Here is a 16,142-nt window from a genome sequence, read left to right as displayed (position 1 = left end):
TACGATCCCCAGAGTGTGCTTAACCAGGGCAGGAAGTACAGGCTTCATCAGGGTCCTGGTGTCCTGCCACCCACGGACCCCCAAGGTCTGGCCTGTTAGTCCCCCACGGGCTGCGGCGCGCCCTGGTTCGCAGCTGGCCCCTGTCCTACACGCAGGTCCCTGGGCCACCCTCCGTCCATGACCACGTCAGACCTCTCCACGCACTCCACCACCTCACTCATCAGCAACGAGGAGCAGTTTGAGGACTACGGGGAGGCGGATGACGTGGACTGTGCCCCCAGCAGCCCCTGCCCGGACGACGAGACCAGGACCAACGTCTACTCGGACCTGGGGTCCTCAGTGTCCTCCAGGTGGCCCCTCAGTCTACAGCGGCCTTTGGGATCCAGGGAAACTGGCAGAAGCAATCCTGCCTCATCCCGGGGGGGAGGTTCGGCAGGCAGAGTCGTGAACTAACCGGGCTCTGCTCCTGTAGATGGGCGGGAACTGCCTTTGAATCCTGATTGGGGCTGGGGGTTGGGGGTCTGGAATTCTTCCTTCCTTCTATCTTGGGGAAGAAACCAAATTAACCAGCCTGAAGGGCCACAGACGCCAAGTGGCATGTTGATACCTTCCCACGCAGCTGAGTCATTGCTTACTCTGACGTTAACTGTCAGTTTCCTCCTCTGTGAAATGGGTACAGCTCTTAGGCTTCCTGTCTTTGAGAGCACTGGAGGAGGGAGCTCTGTTGTTCTAGTTACACTCCCCACCCCCAAACACACACATACACAAGGCTCGCAGGTTTCAGAGAATCTAGTGGTAATCTTGGTGGGATGGGGCAGGGTACCAAACTGGACAGCGATTCCAAAGGTGAACCTCTTTCCTTCTTATGACCCAGCGCGGGGCAGACGCCTCGAAAGATGCGGCATGCATACAACAGCGAACTGCTGGATGTCTACTGCTCTCAGTGCTGCAAGAAAATCAACCTGCTTAACGACCTGGAAGCCCGGCTGAAAAACCTGAAGGCCAATAGGTGAGGCCCCAGAGACCTGTGTAGGGGCGGGTGGATGGGGTGGGGACCCAGGGAAGAAGCATCGGGGCAGGGGCCCCCACAGTCCCCTGGTCGGTGACCGGGAGTCCAGCTCTCTCCTGGCCAGTGATTGGGGGCCCCCACTCTCTCCTTGTCAGTGGTCGGGGGCCCCACTCTCTCCTGGTCAGTGACTGGGGGCCCCATTCTCTCCTGGCCAGAGTTCAGAGGCAGTTTCTGAGGGCCAAGCTGATGCGTAAATACCCTTCAGTGGGCAGAAAAAAGCCTCGCCTGCGTTTGCGTGTCCTATAGCCAGGGCAGAGGAAGCAGTGGGCTAGAGGCCTCTCTGTTCAATGACCTTTTCTCTCTCCCTGTCTCTCTGTGTAGCCCCAATCGAAAGATCTCCAGCACAGCCTTCGGACGGTAAGGCCCCCTGGAAAGTCTGGCCTGTTTGCCCCCCAAGGGTGTGTATGTGTGTGTTAGTCACTCAGTCGTGTCTGACTCTTGTGACCCCATGGACTGTAGCCCATCAGACTCCTCTCTCCATGGGATTCTCCAGGCAAGAATATTGGAATGGGTTGCCACACCCTCCTCCAGGGTATCTTCCCTGCCCAGGAGTTGAACCCGTGTCTCCTGCATTTCAGACAGATTCTTTACCGTCTGAGCAGGGTAGCTCAGGTTGAATGCTGTCCTCTTGCGCTACACTCCTGCTGCCAGGGTGGCCAACTCTGTGCCAGGAACCCAGACGCAGCCAGTGCCCTGCGTGTGGCTGGATGCACAGAAGGGATGAGGCATCCCAGGGCAATGCAGGCAACAGAAGACCCTCTTTCAGGAAAGAAGGGTGGGCTCCTCCCCGGCCTATCTGGTGCCCCTCCTGGCAGGGCTCAGCCTCTCCAAACCCGCAGCTGCCCCTGCCTCTGGCAGGCACCCCAAGGGTGCCCGGAGAGACACAGTCCGCCCCACGCTGCCGTGTGCTTCTCTCTGCTCTGGAGCAGGTGGCTCTACCAACAGAGGCCCTGGGCTTCCTGCTGGCAGAGATGGGGCATGAGAGTCTCCCCTGGAGCTGGTCCCTCTGCTCCTGGGCCCACCGGGTCCCACACCAGCTCTCCTATGGACTCGCCCAGGTCCGCACCCGGGGCCCTGGGAGCTGCAGCGAGGGTCCAGGCACTGGGGTAGGGCAGCCTCTTGGCTGAGACCCTGGCTGCTGCTTGGCATGGAGTGGGAGTCAGGGCTGCTGGGGAGCGGTGGGGGTTTTTGCCTCAGGTAAGGGTCACCTGGACAGCAGTGGCCCCTTTCCAGTCCCACCCACTGACCCATGGTCCTGGGTGGGTCTCCTTCCCCCTACCCACGCCTGGGTCCCCAGTGACATAGCAGGAGCCAGCTTGGTTGAGGGGGCTGCGTGGTCTCAGGGGGCCCAGGCCCTCTGCCCAGATTGTGGTGCCCGGCCGCCTCACTGGGGTGGTTTCCAGGTGGAAGGGGCTCGGGGTGGGGGAGGGTGCCTCCACTGGCTGGGGTCCCACGTCACCTCTTAGCTGGACCCCCGGTGAGCACAGGCAGCAGGAAGAAAGTCTGTGATGGACTAACCACATCTGCCGGGGCTCAGGAGGGCCATCGCAGCCTGTCTGCTGTCCTCTGGGCAGAGTGATCTCTTAAGGTCAGGGGTCAGGCCACTCTGCTCCCCTGACTGAGGGAGGGCGGCCTCCTCAGAGGGGGTTTCCCGGTACTCTCCCAGCGGTCTGGGGTGCTCCCCCAGCGCATAGGCTGAGTCTGAACCCCAGTCTCCCCAAAGCCCCTGCAGCCAGACAGGCCTCCCCCTCCCCGCCAGGCAGCTCATGCATAGACATGCATCCTCCCCCCACCCCCAGGCAACTGATGCACAGACATGCATCCCCCCCACCCCCCACCCCCAGGCAACTGATGCACAGACATGCATTCCCCCACCCTCAGGCAACTGATGCACAGACATGCATCCCCCCCCCACCCTCAGGCAGCTCATGCACAGACATGCATCCCCACCCCCACCCCCAGGCAGCTTATGCACAGACTTGCATCCCCCCCACCCCCAGGCAGCTTATGCACAGACATGCATCCCCCCCCAACCCCCACCCCCAGGCAACTGATGCACAGACATGCATCCCCCCACCCCCAGGCAGCCTATGCACAGACATGCATCCCCCCACCCCCAGGCAGCTTATGCACAGACATGCATCCCCTCCCAACCCCCACCCCCAGGCAACTGATGCACAGACTTGCATCCCCCCCACCCCCAGGCAGCCTATGCACAGACATGCATCCCCCCACCCCCAGGCAGCCTATGCATAGACATGCATCCCCCCACCCCCAGGCAGCCTATGCACAGACATGCATCCCCCCACCCCCAGGCAGCTTATGCACAGACATGCATCCCCCCCCAACCCCCACCCCCAGGCAACTGATGCACAGACTTGCATCCCCCCCACCCCCAGGCAGCCTATGCACAGACATGCATCCCCCCACCCCCAGGCAGCCTATGCACAGACATGCATCCCCCCACCCCCAGGCAGCCTATGCACAGACATGCATCCCCCCACCCCCACCCCCAGGCAGCTCATGCACAGCAGCAACTTCAGCAGCAGCAACGGCAGCACCGAGGACCTGTTCCGGGACAGCATCGACTCCTGTGACAACGACATCACGGAGAAGGTGTGCCAGGGTGGCCGTGGGCAGACGGGACTCACCACACGTGCCCCCTGGGATGGGGTTGGGGTGCTCCGAGCTACTGCCTGGGGATGTGGGAGACCTGGGAGTTGGGGGTAGGCAGCCCCGATCACCTGGACACATCCGCCCCACCCCAACATGACTCCTCTTCACACACCATCAGTGGGGGTCCTGGGCTCAGTCCCACCATCGTTAGGTTCTCTGTCCCGTGGACTCAGAGGTTTTCACCACCACCCCACTATGGTAGGTGAGCTTCCTGGAAAAAAAGGTGACAGAGCTGGAGAATGACAGCCTGACCAACGGGGACCTGAAGAGCAAGCTGAAGCAGGAAAACACACAGCTGGTGCACAGGTCAGGCCTGGCCTCGGCTGCGACGGCCCCAGGGGAAGTCGGGGCGAGGGTGACCTGCAGTCCTTCCAGCTCGGAGGGCCTGTGACATGTCAGCGCCTTGCTGTGGGCCCTGTCCGTGTTGGGCGCCCAGGAGGGCAGGTCTTTGGGGGACAGGGAGACAGGCAGAGCTTGACCTCGGCCCTCCAGGTCGGCAGCCCCAGCTCAGGTCAAAGGTGGAAGTTGGGACCCATTTCCTGTCTCTGTCCCGCAACGATGAGAGCCTGGCTCCATTCTGGGGGACGAGCTTTACAGACGGAGAGGCTGGTGGGAGTCAGGGGCTGCCACCCGTGGGAGGGGTCCAGGCATTGCTGCGCCCTCCGCCCGACAGAGGCCCACTGAACAAGACTTGATGAGATGGTGCGTGTAGAGTGTAATCCTTCTGAAACTTGGTAAACTGATCCCCACCCAGGGTCTGGTCCTCAACCTTGAAGGGCTCAAAGATGGGTCCCCTTGTGCAGCCCAGAGGGTCAGCCTCACGGAGGGTCATGTCCCAAAGTGGTACACCATCTAGGCCACCCGTCACAGGGTTAGAAGGTCCACAGTGGTGCCAGGCCTTCCCCGGCTCTGGCATGCTCTCCACCAGCCAGTACGTGCCCATGTTTGCAGTCAAGGTGCCCGGTGAGCTGAACTGTTGATCAGAGACATCCCGGGCCGGAAGGGAGGGAGCGAAAAGAGGAGGCGAGGCCTGAGGGCTGTTTGATCCTGCTGCGGTGAGGCCGGCCGTCTCCGTGCCGCCCTGGGAGACCCGCTTCTCCCCTCTGGACCCCTCAGTGGCGTGCGTGGCTGGCCCGCTTCTCCTTAGCTGCCGCGGGGTCCCCCGTTCATCCCTCAGTAGAGCTGCCTGTCCAGTGTCAGGGTGTCGGTGACGTGGGGTCCGGGGCTCCCCTTGGTCGCAGCCTAGGTTGAGGGGAGGAGGGTGAGGCCACGAGAGCTGGCCCTGCACTGGGGCCCACGCGCCTCTCTGCAGGGTGCACGAGCTGGAGGAGATGGTGAAGGATCAGGAGACCACGGCCGAGCAGGCCCTGGAGGAGGAGGCGAGGCGCCACCGCGAGGCCTACAGCAAGCTGGAGCGCGAGCGCGGCACGGAGATCGAGCTGCTCACCACCAGGTGGGTCCCTCTGATGACCCCTCACACCCGGGTCTCTCCCCTGTGGGCAGACGCGGTCCCATTATTTAGGCCCCCAGGGAGGCCTCCGGTCCTAACTGTTCTTTTGATACCTGAACGCCTGGGCGTGTTCTCTAGGTAGCAGGTAAAAGAATGTTCAAAGTAACATTTTTCGTTGTAGGTCCAACTGGAAGTGATGCTTTATCTGTCAATTAGAGACTAGGTTAAGGAAATACACACACACAGAGGTCTTGGGCTGGGTCTGCTGTCCAGGCTTGGAGCGCCCTCTGCTGTCGGGTCCTCCCCGCCCCTGAACACTAGGGCACCCCGACCCAGGGACCCAGGGGCAGAGGCTGCACAGGGCCGACCCTGGGCCTCGGCCACAGCTGTTTGCAGTGGAGGCAGGCAGGGGAGGACGACCCGGGGCCGTGACTTGGTCACTCAGTAGCTCTGTGACGTTGGACGTTCTCTGTCTCTTCCTGGGCCTCAGTATCCATCCATCAGCCTCCCCGTAGAGTGAGTGGGAAGGCAGACGGGCTGCGGCACAGCTGAACGCTGCACTTAGGTGAGAGCTCTGAGGATGTCCGAGGCCCTCCCCCGACCCAGGCCAGGGGCCCCCCCGAGGCCCCTGACACAAAGGATGGCTGCCTCCCCTTCTCCTCAAGTCCCCTGCCGCCCCAGGCTCTGAGCTGAGCCTTGGCGAGTCTGCCCGGCCCAGCTTGGGGTGGAGGGTGCGGTGGGAGGTGGTCTCTCACCTTGCACCTCATGGGCACAGTCAAGCAGGCCCAAAGGGAACCAGGCGGGCCAGACGTCCTTGCAGTCAGACACCCCACTGCCACCAATTTCCCTTAATTGTCCATTCATGTTCTAGAAGCTGTTGTTTCGCACCTGTTTCTTAATGAACCTGGTCCCTCATTCAGCATTAAGTCCTCTGCCTGCTCCTGACAGCTGGTGATGGGCTGGCTGAGAGGCGGCTGGGATGCAGGTGGGAGAAGACGGTGGGTGTGCGGGCCAGGGCCGAGGCCAGAGCCCAGAAAGCCGGCTCTCCCGGAGCCCTGCCCTTTACCTGACTCCAGGGGGCGCTGTTCCCTCAGATGCTGTGTGCGTCACGTGAGGCGGCCTCCTTAGAGGCAAGTGGGGGGCAGGTCTGAGTTCCCCTCAAGCCCTGGAGAGGGAGTCTTTTCTCCTGGGGAACCCAGAGGACAGTTGGGGCCAAGAAGCCCTCCGTCCAAGGAGGACATGACAGCGGGAAGGAGAGGGAATGCCCTACTGGAAATGGCCCAGCACCATCCAGGGCCACTGGCTGAGGATCCAACTCACCTGCCCCTCTTCTCGGGTCACATAAAACTGACCTGGACAGTCCATTGTGAACATTAACACAGAGGGTTAGAAGGTCAGAACCACTGCCCGTGGTCAGAGAACACGCGAAGGGAAGAGCCCCAGGGGAGGACGAAAACCAAGCATGGTGCATTCGTTGCCTTCGAACTGTGGATCCTCACAGGAGGGCCCTGCCATGGACCCCACAGGAAGACTCTCCATTTAGCAGAAAAATACCACGGCTGTGTCTACCCTCGCGGGGTGTTTCAGGCCCTAAGCATGTATGTACAAAGAACCTCATGCCCTTATTCATTCACAAGTGAGTTTTTCCTTTTATTCGAAGATGATAATTCAGGATCTTTATCATTTTGCCTTGGATGACAGGGAGCTCAAAGCCATACTACCATTTGAACAGTTATTCATGTTCTCTCTCTCTCTCTCATTTTCTGATATCTTCCCTCCTCCAGGGAGCAGAGAGTTGCTGCAGACTGTCAGGTTGTCAGATAATCTCCATTTCTGACATTCTTGTCCCTCTCCTGTCCCCAGGGTGCAGCAATTAGAGGAAGAAAACACCGAGCTTAGAACGACAGTGACTCGGCTCAAGTCACAGACAGAGAAGCTGGATGAGGTGAGCATTAGGTTCAGGCATTGCTCAGACTTGGATCTTGAGCTGAATCCACAGAGAGGCCGTGTTGGCCATCACTGGCCTTTTAGTTTCTAGTTTCTGAAATTCTCATTGCCCTGGCCAAAAAAAAAGGGGGGGGGGGGGGGACAAATACAAATAGTTTGTCTTTGCATATTTCTGATTTTCCACATGTTGCACAGTGAATACATTTCTTTATATTATGGGGGAAAATGAGGAGAAAGAGGCCAGCCTCGATTTGGACTCTTACCTTCTATTCAAGTCCATCTGGCATCATGGAAGGACTGTGGAGACCTGAGGCTTTTCTTGCTGCAGCGCTAGAATTAGGGGATGTAGCTGTTTCTTTAATTCATGCCTCCGAGGGCTCTGTCCAGGGGGCTGGTCTGATTGTCCATTTGTCAAGTTGCCTGCCCCAGGCCCCCAGGGAAGCCCGCCCCCCAGAGTGCAGCGGGCCCCCTGGGAACTCTCCCCCTGCCCCGGCCTCCCCGGCTGCAGGAACGGCAGCGCATGTCCGACCGGCTGGAGGACACGAGCCTGCGGCTCAAGGATGAGATGGACCTGTACAAGCGCATGATGGACAAGTTGCGGCACAACCGCCTGGAGTTCCAGAAGGAGCGGGAGGCGACGCAGGAGGTGGGTTGGCGGGCTCCAGGGCGCCCCACCCCACCACCCCCCACCTCATCCATGCTCCTGCCAACCGGCCTCTTTCCCCCGCAGCTCATCGAGGACTTGCGGAAGGAGCTGGAGCACCTGCAGATGTACAAGCTGGACTGCGAGCGGCCGGGCAGGGGCCGCAGCTCGTCCTCCAGCCTCGGCGAGTTCAACGCCAGGGCCCGAGAGGTCGAGTTGGAGCACGAGGTCAAGCGGCTCAAGCAGGTAGGCCCCGGGAGCCCCCGTCCCAGGGAATGAGGTGTCCAGGTCCCCTTGGGGTGTGTCTCCTCTGCAGGCCCGAGCGCTGGAGCGCCTCCTTCCCCCGTGTAACTGCCTGCTTCTCCCGACACCTCGATCATCAAGAGTCCATTTCAGAGGGTTCCTGGACACTCTCCTGTGACTGGGGAGCCCTTGGGGTGGGGGAAGCGGGATCAGGAGGGGCGGTGACCCAGCAGGGGCCTGAGGGTGCTCAGAGACCCTGCAGAATAAATTACCCCCGTGGGGCAGCTCCCCGAGGTTCATGTCCCACGACAGTCCTAAACCCCAGCCCTTCTCAGCCACAAGGGGGCGCCCGGGGTCCCAGATGTGAGCCGTTAGGAGCCTTGAGGCAAAAGCTACAGCAGGGGCTGGTCACCTGGGTCCGGGCAGGATGGTACTGCTCCGGCTGCACGCAGGAGCCAAGAGGCCTCTGGAAAGAACTCCCCAGAGCAGGACTTCTGAGCCCGACTGCAGGAGGAGCCAAGGAGATCAGCTGACCTGCCACCGCAGGGCCCAGAGCATCACTTTCCCTGTCCAAGGGCCAGTGTTGGAGGAGCCACTGAGTGGGCAGTGTCGTCCGGGGCCCTTCTTCCAGCTCACCCACCCCCAGGGAAGAAGGGGTGGTCTGGAGCCATGTTTCTCTCTGGAAACCTGGCTCTCTGAGCAGGGCTATAACTCCTCCTCAGAACCCCAAGACCCCTCAGGACCCAGCCCTCCTCGCCCTGGCATCCGGCAGAGGCCTGGTCATCCGTGGGTGTCCTGAACTGGCCGGTGACACATACCCGGGGGGGAAGGAGGCGGGTTGGGGGGGAGGTCAGGAGGCCACAGATGCAGAGAAGCGGGTCCCAGTGGGAGTCAGACTTGCCTGTGTCCCCCTCCGCAGGAGAATCACAAGCTCCGAGATCAGAATGACGACTTGAATGGACAGATCCTGAGCCTCAGCCTCTATGAAGCCAAGAACCTCTTTGCCACCCAGACCAAAGCCCAGTCCCTGGCAGCGGAAATAGACACAGCCTCTCGCGATGAGGTAAGGTGCCCACACGCTCTCGCCGTGGAGTGTGGCCCCTTGCCGGTGAGTCCTGCCCCGGGGCAGGAAAAGCAGGCCAGGGCCTGGCCCCCTGTGAGTCCCCATCTGCAGTGACCCCGAGTGATGTGGCAGAGCAGTGACAGGGGGAGCCTGCAGGCAGAGTTAAACCTGCTCCAATTTCCTGTACGTGGTGGGAGGAGAGTGGGGTTTGGAGCAGGGCGGAGTTTGAGTTCGCTAGGTCAGGAGTGTGCCGGAATGGCCCGTTGATGTCATCGGTGTGTGATCCAGGAGAGGCCAGGTGTCCCCTGGACCCAAGCCAGCAGGAGAAGGATACTAGTATTTTGGGGGGCACCTGCTTGCAGTATGTCTTCATTTAATCTTCTGAGAACGCGAAGGTTTTCTGAACACTTTGATGTCACAGATCGGGAGACCAGGATCACCCAAGATCACCCAGCTTACGGAGAGAGAGGAACCCAGGTCCCTAGCACCAAAGCTCACTCTTTCTGCCCCACTGGGGTATGGTTATGAGAGATCAGGCCTCCGAGATACCCAGGTTAGATTTCAACAAGAGTCACCAAACCCCTTTACCCCGTGCTGGGGGCACACAGCCAGGAGCTGGCCCCTGGCCTTGAGGAGTGCCCACATGAGCCTGGCAGCAGCCTCTAGCCTGCGGGCAGAGGTGCAGCCCATGGACACGGCAGGAGTCGACCTGAGAAGGACAGCGGCAGGGCTGGGGGTGGCAAGAGGAAACAGTGGGCAGTCTTAGGGTCTTGGGACATTGGGTGTCACTCCTGATTATAAATGCCTTTGGCCAAGCATTCTCTGCCTTCAGCAAAACTATCGCACACGTCTGGGCGCCCCGCAACGGGCCAGTGATACAGGCCTCTCTGGGGGTGTGGCCTGCACCTCTGCACCTTTCCACCTGCCCGGGTGTGACACCAGAGACTAGTGCCCAGGCTCCAAGGCTGGTTTTGTTGGGACACTGGCTCTGCCCACACCCCAGCCCCCTGCCCGGCCTCTGACCTCCCTTTCTCGTTCCCTCCAGCTCATGGAAGCCCTCAAGGAGCAGGAGGAGATCAACTTCCGGCTGAGACAGTACATGGACAAGATCATCCTTGCCATCCTGGACCACAACCCCTCCATCCTCGAGATCAAACACTGAGACGAGGGTTGCTGGCTGCAGAGCAGCCGCAGGACCCCCGGACCCCAGGATTCAGGGGCAGAACCCTGCCCGAGGATGCGGCGCGGGCCGGGCCTCCCACGCACACTGTAAATGTGTCTCTGGCCACCGCTGTGTAACGTGTACTGGTGTGGATGTGGGGAGGCCGTGCGCACAGCACAGCGTGAGCCTGGGCAGCTGTGGTGCCGTCTGCGCCGTCAGCCGTCCTTGTGTTTTGCGGTCCCGTTGCGAGGGGCAGAGGGTCGTGGAGGTGGGCGGGGGCGAGGTCAGCCGTCAGGAGTTACTGTAATGACGAGAGCTAGAAGCAGCTTGCGTTTCAGATACTGGACAAAATGATTCTACCTCTGGGGACAAGGATTGAAAAGCATTCTAGTGCGACAGGCCCTTTGACCCCCATCCCTGTTTCCCCCTGGGAGCTGGGGCAAAGTGACGCCCTTTTCCAGGAGCTTGAACGCCTCACCAACCTCTTCGGCCACCTTTCAGGCCCAGGTGCTTGAGTTCGGAGAGAAGGAAGGAGGTGGTGGGGGGCGACATGTCGGGGGTCCTCAGGAGCCCCTCCTGCAGCCAGCAGCCCCCGGTGAGGCTCGCGCGCAGTGTATCCAAAGGACTCAGGCTTGCAGAGGAGCTGGAGGTGTGGGGGTTGGGGCTGAGGGGCAGCCGTCATCCTGAGGGATCTTGGCATTTTGAGAGTTCTCCGTCAACCTGCCCATTCCTGCTTACCTACCTCTCCTTTTCTGTCTTGGTTTTGTCTTTTAAGACCATGAAAAATAAGCGGCATTCACTTGGGTGTACATGAAGGACTAAAAGAAAAGGGAAGGGGGTGGGGACAGTCTAGGGCACGTGCTGGCGTTGGGCAACCAAAGACACGGTCTCGTCCCTGTCAGCCTCCTTCCCGGGGGCTGCCTTGTAGGAAAGGAGCGTGGATGGACCCTCTCAACAGCCCCCAGGGGCTGGGAGTGGGCCTTGCTCACCTGTCCCTGGCCACGGCCTTAGGTTTGGGTTTTCAGAATCCACGCTCTTGGTTTGGCTCTGCCGGACAGTGAGGCCCTTCTGTCCCAGCCTCTAGAAACACGCCTGTACTCAGGTCTCAGCCAGGAGAACAAATGCTATGCTGGTGTGAGAGACAGTTGGGGAAGTTGCAGGGAAATCTTAGTCTTCCATGCTGGTGGTGGTGTTTGGTGGTTTAGTCGCTCGGTTGTGTCCAACTCCTTGCAACCCCATGGACTGTAACTCACCAGGCTCCTCTGTCCATGGGATTCTCCATGAATCCAACCTACTGGAGTGGGTTGCTGTTTCCTCCTCCAGGGCATCTTCCTGACCCAGGGATCAAATCCACGCCTCCTGTCTCAGCAGGCAGATTCTTTTACCACTGAGCCACCTGGGAAGCCCAGTTACAGATTTTAAGGGAACAAAAAGAAGGTCAAAAGACATAGCTATGACCAGGCCATGGCTGTAACTGAACCGCAACAGAAACAATAAATCAGTACAGACTCCCAGTTCTGTTTCAAAGGTAAAGAAAGATCAGCCTGGTGACACAGTGGAAATTCACCCTCTGGATCTTTCACGTGATCTTTTGTTCTAGGCAGCTGGGAGCAGATATGGTACTCTTCTTTTGAGTTTTCCAGTTTGTCTCAATTTTGTGTGGCTTCTGAACCATTTCCTTAATCCAAATACAGATAAATGCGCATAGTCTTATTTCCAACATACCCCACCCCAACCCCGCGCGCGCGCCACGCCCCTGCCATTTGTTTCCTTCAGCACTTGTCGTGTGAAAGAGAAGGCTTGGGCACGCTGGGGACACGTGTGTGCAGAGGAGAGAGGGCTGGGAGGGTGAGCGGGGACCTGGGGACTCAGGTGTGTTCCCACTGACAGAGCAGGGCTGCAGCCAGGACTGGTCTTCATCCGGTTCCAGTCACTCTCGTTGTATTTTGCGACTTCTGTTTGAGCATGTGCATGGATCTGATCCAGGACTTTGGGGCCACCCGCACCAGGAAGATGAGGACAGGGGGTCAGTCTCCTGGGAGTCTCTCAACCCCTCAGGACACTGGTCTCCTTGGGGCCCCCAGGGGTCTAAGCAGAAGCGGCAGTGGAAGGAAGGCATGGGGAGTGGGTCTCTTGAGAGTTTGCTAAGAGGAAGGAATGGCATGAATCTAGACCGGAAAGCTGATGACTCACACTGCGGCTTGGGTCTGGGTTTTATATGGGAAGGCATCCTGCAGAAAGGCCAGTCGGATCCGGGTCCTGGTCCGTGGGCAGGGTCGGCGGGGGCTCGCCCTGGGGGAGGAGCGTTTTATGGGTGACAGTGTACATACTCTTTAGCCTCACTGATGTGGAATTCCAGGGAAGGCCACAGAGGCCTGAGTTTATAACCAAGTCAGAATGTGGCAAGGAGTCTCCGCCCAGGGGAAAGCGGGTGGAGAAAGCTGTGAGCCTGAAGGGGGCGCGCCACGGGAGCTGACTCCCTCCAGGAAGCGCTGGACGGAAAATCGCCTCTGGACCTGGTCTGAGAACCTGGCTGACTTTAAAATTGAGACTGAGTTCTATTTAACACACACCCCAAGTTAAATCCAGCCTTCTTCAGCCATAATACATCCAATAGGCTTGTTCAGATCCTGTAGCTTTTTAGCCTGAAGGGAGCAATGCCACAGGGGTTCCAGGCCACCGGCCCTGTGCAGGTTCTAGAATGGGGTCCCCGTGGGCAGACCCTACTCCCCATGTGTTATCCCCTTTGCTTCCTGGTTGAAGGTTGTGCTTTTACCTCTCGGTGGTGGGGCTGCTGGAGAATATACAGGATGCCCCATGAAATGTGAATTTCAGGCAAAACAAATAACTTTCAGTAGGTGTTCCGTACAAATACTTGGGATATATTTAAAACGATAGACGTTTTAAAAATTCTGGTAACTGGGCCCTATCCCCAGAGGTTCTGATTCTGTTGTTGTGGGGTGCAGCCCAGGCATCATTGGAGTTTAAGAATTCCCCAGGTGATTATAATTCAACTGGGTGCCCCGGGTGGGTTTCATTTTTGCTAAGCCTGGCAACGCTACCAAGTAGGGGTTAGCAATGACTTGTCTGCAGGTTTTAGAGGTTGTTTCGGGATATGGGGAGGGGGTTCTGCAGTTTCATGTTTGACATGACCCTGGGCGGTTCTCACATTTAATCAGAACCCCAACAAAATTCGTTGAACCAGCAAGTCAATGTCTAAAAACAAATTAACTTTGAATTGCCAGAGTCAGATAAGTTATTTTAAATTTGCAGGTTCTTTGAGAATTGTCAAAGAGAAATTATCCTTTATCTGTAAACTCCTAATCTGTTTCTGACCCGTTAAAAACAGAGTTTGACAACCTCCCAAAGTACCCAGACCTGAAATAGTAATAGTGGTTCTCAACTTGGGCTGTGCATTGGAATCACTAGGGAGATTTTTTTCAATGCTGCTGCCTGGGCCTCCAGAAACCTGGATTCAGTTGGTGTGGGTATGGCCCAGGCACCTAACTGTTCAGAGAGCTCCCTGGGTGATGGTAGTGTGCAGCCGAGGTTGGGACTCCTAGGAGGCAGTTGGCCAGAGGCAGGGAAAACCTCTGTCGGGCTTGTTAACCTAGGTGCTGGGTAACATTGAATTCCCCTGCTGAGACGTTGGTGGCTTTTCCTTTAGTGATGTCAGATGATGAGACGTTAGCAGACCCCCTCACACCCAGGAGGGGAGGCCAGATGCCTTCAGGAGTGGGTAGATCCAGCTGTTCTCAGGAGCCTGGAAAGTGAGAGTCGCTCAGTCATATCCGATTATTTGGGACCCCATGGACTATATAGTCCATGGAATTCTCCCTTTCTCCAGGGGATCTTCCCAACCCAGAGACTGAACCCAGGTCTCCCACATTGCAGGCGATTCTTTACCAGCTGAGCCACCAGCCTAGGGGTTAGCAAACCTGAGTGGGCAGGTGGGTCTCTGCCTGCTGCGCATGGAGTCGGTGGGCGGCAGGTGTTGGGATGTATCAGTCACAGGCCCAGTGATTAAAGTGAGAGTAGAATAGAGTGGGGGTGGGTGCGAGTGCTGAAAGCAGCCTCAGAAATAGCAGCTACCCACACACAGCTGAGCCCAAGGGGATTCCTGCTTTCTGATCTGTTTTCAGAACGGGTGGATAAAGGTCACCCCAGCCCCTACCCCATTACTCACCACACCAGCATCCCTCCCCAGCCCTGGAGGCTCCAGGCTCTAGTCTGCTGAATTCCTGGCCCAGCCAGGTCCTAGGGATCAGGAAAGCAGGCTCTTTTGTTCCAATGAGGGACTTAGTAACAGGCAAAGGCCTGCAGGAGCCAGTGGGGCCTGGTGGACTGGGCAGAAAGTAAGCCCTCTTTTTGTGCTCCATAGGTGTGTGGGTTTAATGCGTTAGCAAATTTATACCTAAAAGCTAATTATAGACGTGATCAGAACAGGGGATGTGTTGGGATGGTTACAGTGCCCAGGCAATGACTTTGTTCTCCTGGCAGATCTACAGCGACTCTCTTATGGACTGGGGTGGGTTGTAGACTGAGGAGGGGGCAGTGCAGAACTTCAGAACTTTCCTCTTTTGGATCTAGGGCAGCCCCTTTCCTGTGATGCTTCAGGCTGGTGAGGGGCCACCTGGGTGACTTTGAGCAAGTCCCTTCCCTCTGCTGACCTTAAGGATCTCCAAGCCCTGCCAGCCCATTCTGAGCGGGCCCACGAACAGGCAGGAAGCATGAAAGGCTGGAGCCCTGGGCCTGCCTGCCTGTCTGCCCGCCCTTCTGCCACATTCCTCTTTCTTGGGGAAACAGGCTGCCTTCTAGAAAGGTCTGTTTCTAAAAGCATAGACCCTGCGAAGCTAGATGTCACGTGACGTTGGTGCTCTGACCTCGTAGGTTTCTCTCTTCATTTTCGTTGTGACCGTAAAGGAGGGTCGTCTGCCCGGTGCCACCAGCAGTGGGTGGCTGAGATGGGCACCCCGGGGCCACCCCATCTGGGGGGTCTAGGCGCTGCAGCCTCGGGGGACGGGCTTCCTCCGGGCCCGCGGCTTTGCTGTGCTGCACAGGCTGTTTTGTCTGCATGATTTGGGGTCGTCGTCTTCGTGCCTTCTCCCCCCGTCACCCTGTACAGGAGTTCCCACATTTCCACTGCCCCCTTTTCTACGTCCTCGCGGTTACCCTGGCCCTGCCCGAGCCCTGCAAAGTGTACAAAGCAGCCCCTCTGTGTCCATGCGCCTCCGCCCCACGAGGCTGGCCCCCCGCACGCCGTCCCCAGGCCCTCCACCCGCTCAGCCATGCAGACTCGCTAACCTGAGACAGATGTTTCATTCCGGTCTCTAGCTTGGGGGGCCATGGGCCCACTCAGCGCCTCATCCAGCCCGCCGCTCTTTAGGAACCCTGCACTCTAGAAAAGGCTCACTTTGTGCAAAGCAGCTTCTCCCACCAACCCCTCGACGAGTGGGTGTCAGTACCTGTAGCCAGCAGAGCGCACCTTTCTCATTGGGGCATCGGGTCTGCAGCCACTCTGTGGGCCCCTGGGAGGATGCACCCGGGCCCCCCAGAAGAAGCTCCAGCTGCATGGCTCCTAGGGCTGGGTGCTGGGCCTGGGTTCAGGGCCACCACCATCTGCTGTCTGAACAGCTTCAGACCCTAAGTGGGCAGAAGGAAGAGGCTTCAGGCTGCGTCCCCCGCCTGCCGTTAACAACCACCGAGCTCTTCCTCATCCGCCCAAGGTGCTCAGACCCGGGTGCCGTTAAATCCCCGGTGATGTCAGGACCTCGTGTCACTGAGGCTCCCAGCTCCTCCTGCTTTCTCCGCTGGGTCTCCTGAGCCGAGAGGGATGAGCTGCACGCGGAGGCTCATCCGGGGGCTTGTCAGGTGCCTCTGTCGCATCAC

General features: G+C 58.7%; 1 protein-coding gene across 5 annotated transcripts in view; it reads left to right on the top strand.

Moving 5' to 3' along the window:
- The window catches only part of RAB11FIP4 (RAB11 family interacting protein 4), a 103,985-nt gene extending 93,606 nt beyond the window's left edge, over window positions 1-10,379 (top strand). For all 5 annotated transcript variants that reach the window (XM_061142850.1, XM_061142854.1, XM_061142855.1 and 2 more), the window contains 11 exons: window positions 156-350; window positions 875-1,009; window positions 1,391-1,426; window positions 3,586-3,685; window positions 3,948-4,051; window positions 5,058-5,198; window positions 7,059-7,140; window positions 7,651-7,788; window positions 7,873-8,031; window positions 8,948-9,091; window positions 10,137-10,379. In XM_061142850.1, the coding sequence (XP_060998833.1) occupies window positions 156-350; window positions 875-1,009; window positions 1,391-1,426; window positions 3,586-3,685; window positions 3,948-4,051; window positions 5,058-5,198; window positions 7,059-7,140; window positions 7,651-7,788; window positions 7,873-8,031; window positions 8,948-9,091; window positions 10,137-10,253 (1,351 nt within the window). In that variant the 3' untranslated portion in view covers window positions 10,254-10,379. The remainder of the gene's footprint in view (window positions 1-155; window positions 351-874; window positions 1,010-1,390; window positions 1,427-3,585; window positions 3,686-3,947; window positions 4,052-5,057; window positions 5,199-7,058; window positions 7,141-7,650; window positions 7,789-7,872; window positions 8,032-8,947; window positions 9,092-10,136) is intronic.
- The last annotated feature ends 5,763 nt before the right edge of the window (window positions 10,380-16,142 follow it).

This window comes from Dama dama, chromosome 5 (assembly GCF_033118175.1).
Source record: "Dama dama isolate Ldn47 chromosome 5, ASM3311817v1, whole genome shotgun sequence".
Classification (NCBI taxonomy): Eukaryota; Metazoa; Chordata; class Mammalia; order Artiodactyla; family Cervidae; genus Dama; species Dama dama.
Note: the sequence above shows the minus strand (reverse complement) of the source record. Positions and strands in the feature narration are given on the sequence as shown.